The following is a 14,161-nucleotide window of genomic DNA, read 5'->3' on the forward strand; positions in this document are numbered from 1 at the left end:
TCCGTCTCTCCTGGTTACTCCAAAGGTGAAGTGCAATAGCAAACCCGGAGCTGCCGCAGCTCCAGGAGCCTGCAGATCAGAGGGGGCAGGGAGCCAGACAGACCTGCTGGAGCGCAAGCGGGCAGTGCAGGCTGGTGGGAGGACATTTACCGGCAAGAGGAGAGACAGGCAGCGACCCAGGAGGCTTGAGCAGGGGGATTGCAAGGCCAGAGCACTCGCCTGGAGCCTCGCAGATTCCTTGCAAGAGATCCCCAAGGTGGGGAAGGTCCTTTCTTGCAAAGTTTCCTTTTTCCCTGCTTGTTCTTTTGCGTGAGGAATTCAGTCCTGACCACCCTGGAAGACTTTACAGTAACCAGAGAAGTGAGGGAATCTATGGCGTCACTAGCGGCTGAAAGCAGAGGAATTGAGAGGAAAAGGGATTTTTTTTTTTCCTTAGACTGCAGCTACCTTGACAAAATTCTCATGGCCTGTAACTGACCTGCAGGAGCAGCCGGCGGGGACGTGGGGGCCAGAGCAGGCTGGTTTAATTGCCTCAGCCAGGAGCTCCTTCCCAAACTGAGAAGCTGGAAGGAGTTACGAGACTGAGCTAGTGCACAAAGCTTGCGTCAACCCCGGAACTCCCTCCTCTGCTCACCTTCACTCTTCAGCTTCCACTGCTTTGGTCCTGTGTCTGACGGAGAGTAGAAGGGCAGGCTTTGCGCTGAAGCTCATCGGCTTAACTCAGATTCGAGCCTGGGCTGCTGTGTTCAACAACTCACCCTACAAAATGTCCAGGAACCAAGGCAGCTGCTTAGGGCTAAACCCACGCGATTCCACACCCAACGCCCTTTTAGGCTCCTGTTTCTAGGAATGCGGCATAAAGAGGGGGGAAGGCCCTTGTGGAGATGCCTTTGTTGGCCTGCTTTGTGGAGTGCATGGAGGGTTTGGAGCAGATGAGCAGCAGGGAGGAATGGGGAAAACAGGATCAGGAAAAGGAGAGAAGGGAGGAGGACAAGGAATAGCCTGGTGAGGGACAGCAGCTCCCCGGCACTGCAGCTTGTGCTGGTCTAATAAGAAAAGTCCTGCCTGTACCCAGTGCTATCACTGTGCCAAAGAAGAGCCTTCAACCTGCTTTTTATCCCCAGGAAAAAAGAGACAAGAGGGCTGAGGTGAGTCGAGGCTAGCAGTAATGCACCGAGGGCTCCGAGGGTCAGGGTTTATGGACAGTAAACCACTGTAAATTCCAAGAAAAAATTAAACAACCTGGTTCTGTTGGAAAGGTGGGTGTGGAACAATGAGAACAACAACCTGCAGGGTAGAGGGGTACCCCAACTTCCAGGGCAGAATGGACAAGGAAGAGCAGAACAGCCCTCTTTGGGACACCTACAGAGATCCTGGTTGCCCAGCTGGGCCGAGTTGGGAAGGTGCCGGGCTATTTCCCCCACATCTCCGTGCAGAGGGGCTGGATGTGGCGCCTGCCTTTCCCACCCCAGCCCAACGAAAGGCCTGCAATTCGGACGGCAAGCCACCAAACAGGAGATCAGATTGCTCAGGGCTGCCTGCCAGGCCATGGCTGCCGGCCTGCCGTCTGCTCAACAGGCGCAGGAGCTGGCGAAAACCCAGACACTGAACTGAGCTACGAACGAGCTGGCTCCCGGACCACTGGATACGATACTCACTTTTCTAAAGGCAGACTTGCCCACACAGGCATCAAGACCAGGAAGAGACGCAGGCAACGCTCACCCACCTCTCGGACCCAGAGCCTCCTCTCTGCTTTGCGACCACCACCTGGGTTAGCGAGCTTGCTAATGCGGTGCCCATCATTGTGCTCTCTGGTCCCTGGCAGTCCATACCTGTGGTAGGAGGAGCAGCAGAGCCACCTCAGCTACCTGACACTTCCCTCTTCCCCCGTCTCGCAGCCTCTGCTCTTCCCCACGGGCACCTTGGTGCTCCCTGCCGAGGATGCCGCAGCGATCACCAACACGTAAAGGGAATAGATCTTGGAGAAAGTTCCAAAAACAATTAAGTAAAATCGCATTAGGGAGCTCTGAGGTGCTGAGGGAAGAAGCGAACACTGCCTGCAAGGATAAGAGATGTGAGATCAGCTCCAGCTCCTGGCAAAGTGAGATTGAGTGCTGGCAGAGCCGTGCAGTCACCCCTTATCGGATACAGGGAAAATAAAAAAAAAAAAAAAGGAAAAAAGAAAAGCAAACACTAAGGTTCTCCCCTGCACACTCAGCCTGCTCAACCACATCTCTCAAACATAAAACCATTAAATCCACATTCACATTTTTCCCCAGTCCCCTGCGCTGCCCTTTCTGCTGGGGAGTAGAGAACCGAAGCCTGGTTTCCATCAACATTGCAAGGAGGCAGCAGGACGGCTCACGCAGAGGATCGGACGTGTTCAATTTCAATGTCCAACCAGAGGAAAAAAAAAACCCCGAAACCCAAACAAACCATTTTTATGATGTCCACATCCCACTACAGCACAATCCCGCTTCCGGTATCTGACAAGTACAGCCAGCTCCCACCGAGGCGGCATCTTCGGGACGGGAAAATGGCTCTGGTCCCCCCGCCAGCTGCCCTGGGCTCAGAGGTGCTGCTGCAGAGCACCCAGCACCCGCGTTCCTGAGCTAACACTGCCCTCGCACGGCAGCAGGGAGCCCAGAGGGGAATGTGTGGTTTTAGGCCCATCGGATCAATCTGCTGGTTGCTTCCTCTCTCGGTGTGAATAGGTCAAAAAGGTTGAGCAGATTCTTCCTCTGGGTTTCTTGGCAGGGAGCAAACATGAGATTAAAGGCTTTTCCCTGGTACCTCCTAAACCAGCTTGACAACACAGAGGGCATCGCCTGCAAAGTGATCCACCCTGGCTCCTTGTTTCGTGGTGCCCACCTGCGTCACCTCTGGTCTTGCCACCTGCAGCTGAGCACTCCCCGAGACAGGGACACGCTTTTGGAGCTGGGCAGCACGTTGCCTCACACAAAAAGATGCTGGTTCATTGCAAAGGCCTCCAGACACGTCCACAAACGCAGGCACTAAGGACATCATGATCTGCTTCAGACGTGCCAGCTCAGTCTCCCCCAGCTCTCCAGTACAGCAAGGTCAGTCTTCAGCTAAGAGTATGTTAGACTCAAACATATCTATCAATCACTGATTGTTTCTCACAGCAGATTAAAGAACCAACACAATTTGGTTCAGTTCTCTAAGGTCTCTTCCCTGCCGTCCTGAGGAGACAGGTCAGCTGGCTGTAGGGCAGCACCAAAGAATAAGGATACAGGAGATGTTGTGGGGTTGTTTCAGGGAGAATTATCTATGCAAATCTTTCTTGCACATCAACAGTGTAATTTAATTTGACAGCAATAAATTCAGGTCACTCATTTTGAGTGTAAAGCTCTCAACATCCTATCATCCTCCTCTGTGAGAGCCCAAGCATCTGAAAAGCTACACTACAACCTCTTTCCTGGCCAAAAATCAAGGCTAAAGCAAGCCTCAGACAGTGCCAGCAGAGCCTTAGGAAATGCCATGACAGCGTTCAGGAGAAAAGTATTCAAGCCCCAGGTTCTGGCATCACTCACTCCCTCACTGCAACAAAAAAAGTGAGGCGTCTTTGCCCATAAGGCTGACGGTCAGGAGGAAGAGCAATATGGGAAAAAGAAACATATCCTAGTCGGCAGTGCCGTTCTCCCCTCTATGTCTGCAATATTTTCGGCCCTGGGGAGGTAGCTGGGAAATGCCAGTGAATCAGAGAAGCCTGGACCAGGACACCCATGCAAAGCAAAACTCCATTGGCTCTGGAGCCAAAAGTGCCAAGGGCAGAAAGGGAAACAGAAGGGAATGTAGGCCGTGTTGCTAGATAGATCATTTATTAAAGTGAAATTCAGCATTTTATCTTTGTCAGACAGTACAGAGTTAAAGTCTCATACACAGTGGAAGCAGGACATTTCCTACACCTCAGAGAAAGGAGTTCTACAGCTTTTGCTATAAGTTACTAAGTTGCCTTAACAATACACAGCTATATTACACAGTTAAAAATACAAGGTGTCCAAAACATTTGGCATAAATCAGCACAACACATGGAGGCCAGAAACAGAAGAGGGAACACAGTTTTTCTCTCCCAGTAAGCCCGCTAAAAGACTCCAAGCCATTCTGCAAGTTACCTGCTACTCACCTCCCCTGTGCTCTAGCCGCGGAACAGAGTTGTGGCTAGGACAGGAGTAAACCTGGCCCTGTTAGGGCTCGGCTAAGCGAGAGGCTCCTGGAGCCCACTGATGTACAGGATGGCCTGCAGAGCTGCTTGCAAGGGAAGTTCAGGTTTAAGGCAGGAGAGCCAACCCCTCTCCCTACACTTACACTTTCCTCAACCATTTAATTCATTCCAGACAGATGTGTTCACAGGCAAGTCAAACACGCGAGACCAGGGACAGCTGTGAAAAGTGCAAGGAGCATCTTACATCGTAACAGTTCATTTGCACTTTGAAACTGGAAAATGAAAACTCCCTAACTTGATAAGCTAGAGATGGCTAAAGGGCATCAGTGACAAGAGGAGTGAGGCATCAATAACATTCCTTCACCTTTGGGACTCTTCAGTCAATACTCTGGGCAGTACAAGGACTCCCTCCGTGCAGGAGGCTAGCTTGTGTTACCCACTCTTTTAAACTGTAGAGGCAAAGTGACTCTAGTGCTCTGGGGAAGTGTAACGATCTGCAAATTTAAATAAACAGTCTCCCAGCAGACCATTTCTCTCTCCTCCATCTGCAGTTACTGCTGAAGATCTCCCATTGGTATTTACATTTGGTTCAACCAAAAGACGTAAAGTGCACAGCTCTCCCCTTCTTCCCCTTTCATAAAACACCCATTACAAGAGCTAACACAGGACAAGTCTTCCTCCACGTTGCTAACTGTGGAATAGCGTTCTTTTGTTGAGTCTCTCTGTGGGCCATGTCCTGTTTCATCTTCTCTGTGCCATCATGACCCACTTGAAAACTCGCACTTACTGTGGATTATTTTGGCTCTTGATTTCAAAGACCCTCTGAAGCCATCTCACACTTAAGGCTAATTCTAAATGCCAGACTTGGTATGTTTCGGTCAAACCTTCCACTCCAGGCTATCTAGTGGTTTACAGCCATATTCCTAAGGAAAACTGAGACACTAGAGCACTGGGGACAAGTGGTACAAACCCGCTCGCTCTGCTTTTCTCAGGCTGAGCTTCTAAAGTGCCTGGCAAAAGAAACATTATCTTTTAATGCAATTGTTTACTTCAGGTTGATATATAATATTCTTTGAGATGAAGAAATTTTAAAACACACCTGCATTCTAACACAGCCTCCTTGGATATATTTGCACTTTTCAGCCATCAGATTGCCACTGACTCAAGACTTTGCATACTTCCAACTCCCTTCAGTTGAACTCAAGCCAATAACTACCAGCAATGATTTCTTCTTCTTCCCTTAAAGTGAACAGAGGGTCAGCATACAGGATGAAATTAATCCTGGAAGAGATGTTCCTGCATTATTTGGATTTCATACTAATGGCTTTGGATATATTCAGAAATCTAATGAAGTTAATGCAACTCTTCAATGAGAATTGAATTAGGCTATGCAATTGAGTTAGGCTATATAATGGCTGGAGGGCTTCAAAGATGACGACTCTGCCCCAGGGTGAATGTCACCTATGTAGGCTTGTAAGAAATAAGCTTCCACTATTATAAATGGAAGATGACATCTGGTCATCCTCCATGCCCCCAAGGCTTGTGCTCCATGGTTCAAAGCTAGACAGAATTTAAGGCCCATCTGTGAAAAGTAAAATGTAAAAGGAAAAAAAATAAACTTATCATACCAGCCAAAGCGATTTGGGTCTTCCACCTTTCCAACAAGTCCCATCTAAAAGTGCTGAGAAAACGTCCCACCTCATGGCTTCACAAGCGTGAGGTTCAAACACATTTACTTTGAAGTTTAAAACAAAACGTTGGAAAGTCTTTTTTAATTGGCATGCAGCATAAGGAATCAAATACACAGAATGGTATTATACAGAATGACAATTGCATTGTTGCGTTTTCTGGTTATTAGACACTAAATGCTTTTCAAGAATCACAGGCACCCTGAACATGGATATTGCTACTGAATTGACGTGTGATTTCGGTTTATAGCGTGGGAGCCATAAAGCGGCTAACCCTTCCAACAAGACATCGGCTTTCCTTTGCTCAAGGCGTTTTGCTCTAGCTAAGTTGAGAACAAGGTAATAAGGCATTTGCAAGGGTTTATAAGGCCGTGGGGTCTGACAGCCAAAGATTCTTCTGCTTCTTTGGTGTCTTGCCTCCAAGCTTTCCACCTTATAAACAACTGCTAATGGCTGGTAAACATCCCTTCATCATCACACTTCACTAAGAATTTTTTCAAAAAAGTATAATTCTTTAAGAGTGAAACCAACAAGGATCACATTTCACATCAATTGACTACTTTCAGGAAAAAAAAAAGTTTCCTGGATACCACCTCTGCACAAAAGCATTCCAGTGAATACACCTGAACAGATGGAACCTGCCACCATATTTCCTTGAAAAGAATCATTTTGCTGCTGGCTGCTAAAACACCCCAACAGATTTATTTACTCTCAGAAATAAAACAAAACAAAAATACAACAACAAAGTAAACCCCAAACAAACTACATTTTTACAGTTTTGGTCTAGAAGTTACAATGAGGCATAACCCTCTCAACTCAGAAACTCATTTTCCCTTGGTAATATCCTCTGATTACACCAGCACTTTGAAGATTAACATGCAGTCAGAGAACGTACCGTTTTAGCTATCTGTCCTGAATGAGAGAAGCCAGATCATGTTGACTGATGTGGGAATTACTCCATCCTTTCAATAAGGAAAGGACCAGCATAATTAGGAAATTTTAAAACATTCATGAAATACTGACGCAAGACATTCTCTCCTCATTCCTTGAACTTCTTTCCTGGCTGATGTTCTTAAAATCCATACTGAATCGAACAACGAAATGCTGAAACAATCATACTCCCCAAAACTTCACAAGTGGGATGTGTACCATAACAGAGTATTTCTGCCTATGACACAGGACTTAGACATGTTGAAGTTTGTTGAACGTGTTTTTGGAGTATTAGCAAACGCTTCAGAGCTGATGTGAACAGCTTGGTTTAAATTGTGACTTGATTTTTAAAGAGACCCTTGGAGAGCTTCAACAACAACTTCACTATGTGAACCCTTCATGCCTTATGAAACATGACGCAGGACTAAGCTGTGATCGTGATCTGTATGTTTAGCTCTTCAACAAAGCTTCATCCAGTTTTGGAATATTAGAACCTGCCATTGACAAAGTGTTAGCCCAAGTTTTCTACTGTTCAGTTCGTTGATTAAGGCTTGTTGAGAATATACTCTATGTGGAGTCTTGGCATCTTGTAACAGAATGGAGACATTGGTTAGGACAGCAAAGAAACAGAGTGGTGCTTTAAATCATGAGATCCCCTTGAATAGAATTTGAGGTCACCAGAGAACTGTCAGTCACAACCAACACTTTTATAAGCTCCTTTTGCCAAAATAACCACTGTGTTATTTGTAAGGACACCTTGGCTTTAAATAACGAAATCAGAGTGATCTCCTCCTACAGTGCCCAGTTAAAGAGCACCAGCACGCCACTCTCCACTCAAATGCACACAAAAGGCAAGTGCTTCAATACTTTTTGCCCGTTGCAAAGACAGATGAAATGCATTATGCTCCAGTCAGTTCCCTACCCCGGTTATGGTGCTACACCCATCAGCATAAGTCTGCTTTATACTCAGAGGCTGCCGAGTCCACTAGTCCACATAGCAGTTCTGTGACATCTGCTAAAGACCAGCTTCAGTATAAAATTCACATCACTTGTGATTGATGCCTGATCTGACACAGAGATGAAGAGACAGATGTCTTAAGCCATTGTTTCACCTACCATCACTGAGCCTTGAATACAAGAGAAATACACGTAAGTGAATGAAATGAGCATTTCTACCAACATGATCAAACCCAGCAAATAAGCTGTATTTGCCTTAATAGCACATTCTGAGGAAATACAAAAGTTTTTAAATGCTTGCAGACAATTAATTCTTAAATAAGAGAAATTAGAAAAAGAGATTGCAGAGAGTTGTTTGGCATCCATTTTGGAAGGGGGCAGGAGGAAAAAATGGTAAAAAAAAAAAAATCAATTTCAGACTAGTCAAGTAGCGTTCACTGCAGTAGATTTGGTGAGCTGGAGCATTTGTAGAAGTTTGGGACTTGAAGCACTGACTCAAGACAAGACAGCATGTGAAGGTGGGGACCACACTTCAGGGAAACTTCTGACCCATGCACCTTAATAATGAATTTTACCTCTGCCGCTATTCCAGTCCTGCGCCAAGATAAACTGCATGGTGGTTTGTGATGCAGCCCAAATTCAGTGAAAAAATTCCATCTGTGATCTGAATTGCACTGAGATGCAGATTTCCAGAAATGGTTTAAAACACCGAGTTGACAAACTCCACAGTCCTACAGGTTTACTTGGGTTCACCACTATCCTTATTTCTTTATTCCAATGTGACTTTGAAATGAGGGGAAGAAGTCTTCTGAAACATGCTGGGCACATGTTTTCAAATACTCCCGATAAGAATGTCTGTATTCTTTTCTGTCATCCAGACTTACTGCATTTAAAAAAAAAGAAATTTACAATATACTTCAACAGTTTTTATATACCTAAAATGCACAATACCATCTGTTCCTTCAAGGTCTCCCTTATTCCAAGTCTTGTTAAGCTTCATTCTAGTTGCTTGCTACCTTCTGATTTCTGGTCCAGCCTGCTCTTGTTGTTCTTCACCATATAGATGAAATACGCAAGCGTCTCTTTCTCATTCACAGGAATATTCCTGAAGTGACGACTGACAGTCTAGAAGGACAACATGTAAAGAGACAGAAATTCTGAAATTAAAAAGTAGAAATAATCAGAACAGGGTTTCTCTTCGCTTTCCAAAACCGATTTTCTGGCCACTGAGTGTAATATACTTTTAGTCAAACATGCACCAATTCAAACTGTCAGTCCTCATTTACCTCTCTCTCTCTACAGCTGGAATGTGTGTATGAACATAGCACAGTCTTGCTACATCAGCAGTATTTGCAGCCAACCTACAAGCGGAATTTGGAAGCCAGAATGTCCTCCTGCCAAAGCAGCACAGCCTCCCCTAAGCGGCATTTCATGCCGAGATTATTCGGAGAGCAAGTTTCCCCTGCATCTCAGTATTTTAAAGGAGAGTGTGAGAAATACTGAAACACTTTGCCATGTGAACCAGATGTAGCAAAGTTTTAGAGTCCAAAGGAAAACACACTGGATGGAACACCAGGGGATTTGCAATGGGAGAGTTAGGACTTGGTTAGGGCTACCCCTCTCTGACAGTAGCATAAGCCCTGAACCATTAGATGCTTTTTCCTCAGAAAACGAATGTAGAAAACACGTTGGAGCTGGATGAGATCTGCTTCTCATATGGAAGCAGCAATTTTCTGGTACCCAACACAGCTCCAGCACTGGATGTTGATGCAGGCTGAGCAATAAGTCACTCCAAGAAGATTTATGGAAGTTTGAGTTTTCCTTACGGTGGGGTAGCAGCAGGAGTCTAAGAGCCTCAGGCAGCAGTGATTCAAGCATGGGAGCTGGACGAGGATCCAGCGTAGGGTCAAAGCTGCTCAGACTTCACAGGAAATCTGGGAAGTGTGTGACAACTTTAAGTTAGGCTCCCTTTATTTTCCGCTTGCATAGTATTTTTTTTTTTTTTTTTCCTCCTGGGCACATTCATGGCAAATTGCCCAAGTAAGTAGTCCTTCATGGCAGGAGGTAGCTGAGAGACTATGAATGGTTAGTTAGAACATGACAAATCAGAACTACTAATGAGGACATACACCCGCTCTGCTTCGTTCACCTTATTCCTACATGCATGACACTACACATTCTCTATATTCCTTCCCTAGCTGACTTTGAAAGACAGCAAGACAGTGTCTTGCTGTCATATTTGGTCTGTGGTTTGTTGCCCTTTAAAGCAAAAGCAAAACAGACAGTTTTGGGCAGACAGTTGGGAAAGCCTCAGCTTACAAAAACAACCTCTTTACCAAAAAAAAAACTGCTCCAGTTTTTTCAAGTTTAGAGAAGATTCTTCCCACAGAATGCCTTCTGATCAAGTCAGGAAAGAGAGCAGAGCAGATGCACACCAAGCACAACTAGCCCAAATAACAAACTGTTACAGAGAGTTCTTTCTTAACAAGTCCCCCATATGGTAAGAAAGCAGCAGTAGAGGCCCTTGAGGAAAGGGCCTTGTATTGACTTAATACCAAATCATAAGACATCAAGACAAGGGAGGGAAATAAGGAATCTGAAGTCATGATCAGTGACTTTGCCTTTAATAATAAGCAGTTCCAACCAGTTCAAGTGCCTGTGAGGAAAGAAAAACTAGCAGGGGCACTTAAGGTGACTAGTAGTGTGTAAGTCTGAGTTTCATTACACAGCCATCTTCAGGTAACACCTACGCCACTCGAAACTAGGTCCTGCTTCTGCTCCCTGCAGGTAATGGATTGTGACTATGAGCAAGGAGGGAAAGGAAGCAGAGAAAAGCAAGTTACTAAAACATGCTTTCAAGAGCCAGCTTCCATGTATTCCATGACTGCCTCTGGTGAAAGAAAACACGCAGCTTTCTGTTGGCACCATCCCATGAAACCTTTTGCAGAGCACACAGTACATACTAGCGAGACTCGCTACAGGTATTAGCATCCAAGAAACGTGCACGCCAGCAGAGGAGACAAAAAGTTTTTTTTAATAACAGAGACGATACTACTTCTGTCATCACTTACTTCTGCTAGCTGAGCCTTGTTGAGTCCAGGCCTAGTCTGCAACTTATAATGTCTCTTGTAACGTCGGAGAGTGTTCACTTGGAGCTGGAACAAGTCAACCTGGAAGTGACGCAGAGAAGAGAGGATGAGCACTGCCTGTAGCTCTGTCAGGCAGAAGTGTAGAGGTATCTAAAACATAAGAGTTATCTAAAAGGAACTATTTCTTCCTCAACAGGACTGTTCCTTGCCTGCTTCAGAACCACATCGGCTTGCCTTACTGACAAATCTAAGTATATTTTGTATTTGTTAATGCTAAAGGACCAAAATAACCTCATGGAAATACAAAATTTTGTTCTGGTTCACATGCTGTCAACAGAATTGCTGGCCAATTTCTGCTCTCAATTACAGCTCTGCAACCTCCAAGCAAAGGGGAACCTTTTGTTCCCACAAGGTTTGAAAAGCTCACACATGAAACATCAATTTAGCAGGCACTGAACAAATGGCTTGTGACATAAGACAGAGTATAGACACAGAGAAGAAATGAAATTCAAATACTTCAATGGGAAGTGCACTGTTTAAAAGCAAGGGTGATGGGGGGAGGTTACAGAAAGGAAGATGAAGATCATGTAGAAAATGCCATGTTTCAAACACAATGAATCTCTGCTGAAAATCAAAAAGAAAATGACATTAAAGCTGACACACTGCAGAGCTCCCTATTCAGATAGGTGATGTGCATCCCTCACTTTTTAACCACCAAATACCCTGCATGCTCTACAAGCACTAACGTTGTTAGATGCCAGCTGGGTCTTCACCAGTCATCCTGGCAACCAACGTAAAGACTGGATGAGAAAGTTTTGATGGAGAACCGTGTAAAATTGAAACATGAACAGCTAAACAAAAGGTCAGGTATCCTTAAAAAAAAAACCCAAACCAAAACAAAAACTTGCTACTCTTTCAACACCTCCACACAGCAGGTGTGTGGACACAGCTTTGCAGTCCAGACACACAAAACAATTCTTGGTGGCTTCCCCCCCCGCCCCGAAATAAAATGCTTTTTGCCAATACAGGTGGCATTTCCAGCAGAGGGCTCTGCTGATGTGGCCAGAGCTCAGCTCCTCCACGAACATCACCTCTGCACAACTTTTTGCAGTGTCAACAGTACCAGAAACATCACCAAAGCAAACACAGAACACAACGGCACAGAGAAGAGATTATTCTAGAATTCTGTAACACAGGAAAAAAACAAAAATAAGCCAAAACCAAGACAGGGCTATTTCCTGGAAACAAAAAGAAGTTACAAATTATTTGAAGGTAGTTTTAAATAGTGCCAAAAATACCACATATGCAAAGGTCTGGAGAAGCTTAATATCACTGGATATCATATATCCAAACATAGGGAGACTGACCTATTAGATTCTCTAGTGTATTTGCAAAATGATGCATGCTAGGTAACAAAGAACCATATCAAGGCCTCAGTCACCACTGAAAATAACTTATTTTTACCTTTAAAAAAGAATCAGTATCAAACGCTGTTTTAACAGCTTTGTTTCGAAGCAGTACATACATGAAGCTGTGCAGTTACCTTATCGTACCTCTTTTTATAGAAAACTTCACATAGGCAAAGAACTCATACAGGGATGAAGAAGAAAATCGGGACATTACACATCAGAAAAAATTCTTCCTGAAAAATGAGAGTAACTCTATAGCAGTTTCAGTGGAGTTGTAGTTTAAAATTTAAATATCTCCCAATACATTAAAACATCCAAGTCAAAATTCAACCTGCTCAAAATTGGTAAAGCATTCTATAACCACCTGGCACCTACTAACCTCTGGGACATCTGTTTCATGCTCAGGAGAGTCACCTCCATCATCACTTGTCTTCCTCTTTCTTTTGTTTCGGACACTTTGAATGAAGTTCTTGTGAAAATCACAAATATACAGATGTCTCACCTAAGAACCAAAAGCAGCAAAAAAGCAATCAAAACAGGTACTGTAGAAACAGCATTCAACAGCAGCCACATAGACACCAGTATTAGAGTGCATCTCTCATGACTGACTGCCTCATGACATTAAAGAATTTCTACTCTTAAGCTCCAAGACTGATATCATACTCTTGAGTTAGAGATAATTTACATTACAAAGACAAAAGGCAAGGAAAGTGAAGGACTTAAGAGCTCCAGCTGATCCTCTGCAGATAATGTATTTCTTTTTTACGGTTGCAATCACATGCCAGAAAAAAATAGGTAATTGTCTGAGAGAAGTGTATTTGCTTCAGGACTTACTACCAGACAACTACCAAGAAAAACATCATTCTTTTCCACTCTTGTGAACTTTCTGGTTTAAATTGTACATGAGATTATTAATGCAAGTGTTTAAAAATCTAGATCTAATAAAAGTTGGCTAATTACCTCAATTACAACAAGCAAACCAAAAGCAAAAATCTCTTCCCTATAGCTTATCCTGCCATGGAACCCCCTTTTTAACAGATAATATTTCACTAGAGTTAGCATATAAACAACAAAGGAGCACAAACCATCAAAGTTATTTGGTACCTGTAAGGCAAAAATGACCCCAGAGGACACAGGCACCCTACACTTGAAGTCGCTTTACGCAGCCTGCTTTATACTTTCCCTTCATTTTGAGTCCGCTAGTCTGATTTCCTCTTTTTCTTTCTAAAGCCTTACATCTGTCAACAAAGAATCATTTCTAAAATGAAAGAAATGACTGTACCACTAGACAAATCTACTGAGGACTACAACCAGGTGAAATACTCTGTTTTTTAACAGTAAGACTGTATTTCAAATTGAGTCACCCTCTTCCTGTGACAATGGTGTATTTCGGCTGTGCAAAAGGGACCTACCCAACTGGGGACGCTGCCAAACAGCCTGACTCAAAACTTCGCCTCCGTTTTCAGTTTATTTTTAATGGTTTTAATCTTTCAAGATCAGGTAAGAAAACCAGGCGGAGCAGAACACCGTTAATCGAGTCTCTTCTGTAATCCTAGTGGGCTGCCCTGCTCTACCCGTTTCTCCGCGGCCCGTTTCTCCCCCCGAGAGCTGTCGCTTGACGCCAGCAAGCGCTCAGCAGCAACTCGGCTGCTCAGCGCCCACCCGCGAACCAGCGCGCGAGGACCCGCACCTCGCCCTCCAGCCAGCCGCAGCAGCTCGCTTTTGCACTAGAACGCGAATTCTTACCGATGCGAAAAGTAACGTCAGCGACGCCTAACTGCAGGCGCAACCCATGCCGGTGATTTCACCGAGTACCGTCAGCGGTTTTCAATACGAAACTGAAATTAAACCTTTTGCCTCCGCAGCAAAGGTGGCTCGTCCCCGCGCTCCCCCGAACATTCC

General features: G+C 44.6%; 1 protein-coding gene across 1 annotated transcript; it reads right to left on the reverse strand.

Moving 5' to 3' along the window:
- Nucleotides 1-8,757: 8,757 nt before the first annotated feature.
- On the reverse strand, nt 8,758-13,986 carry SAP30L (SAP30-like; the record flags this gene model as incomplete). The annotated part of the gene is made up of 4 exons (XM_010285150.1): nt 8,758-8,886; nt 10,833-10,931; nt 12,639-12,761; nt 13,834-13,986. Coding segments are annotated over 4 exons (504 nt in total), but the record flags the coding sequence as incomplete, so codon positions are not given.
- Nucleotides 13,987-14,161: the final 175 nt, after the last annotated feature.

This window comes from Phaethon lepturus, unplaced genomic scaffold, assembly GCF_000687285.1.
Source record: "Phaethon lepturus isolate BGI_N335 unplaced genomic scaffold, ASM68728v1 scaffold45364, whole genome shotgun sequence".
Classification (NCBI taxonomy): domain Eukaryota; kingdom Metazoa; phylum Chordata; class Aves; order Phaethontiformes; family Phaethontidae; genus Phaethon; species Phaethon lepturus.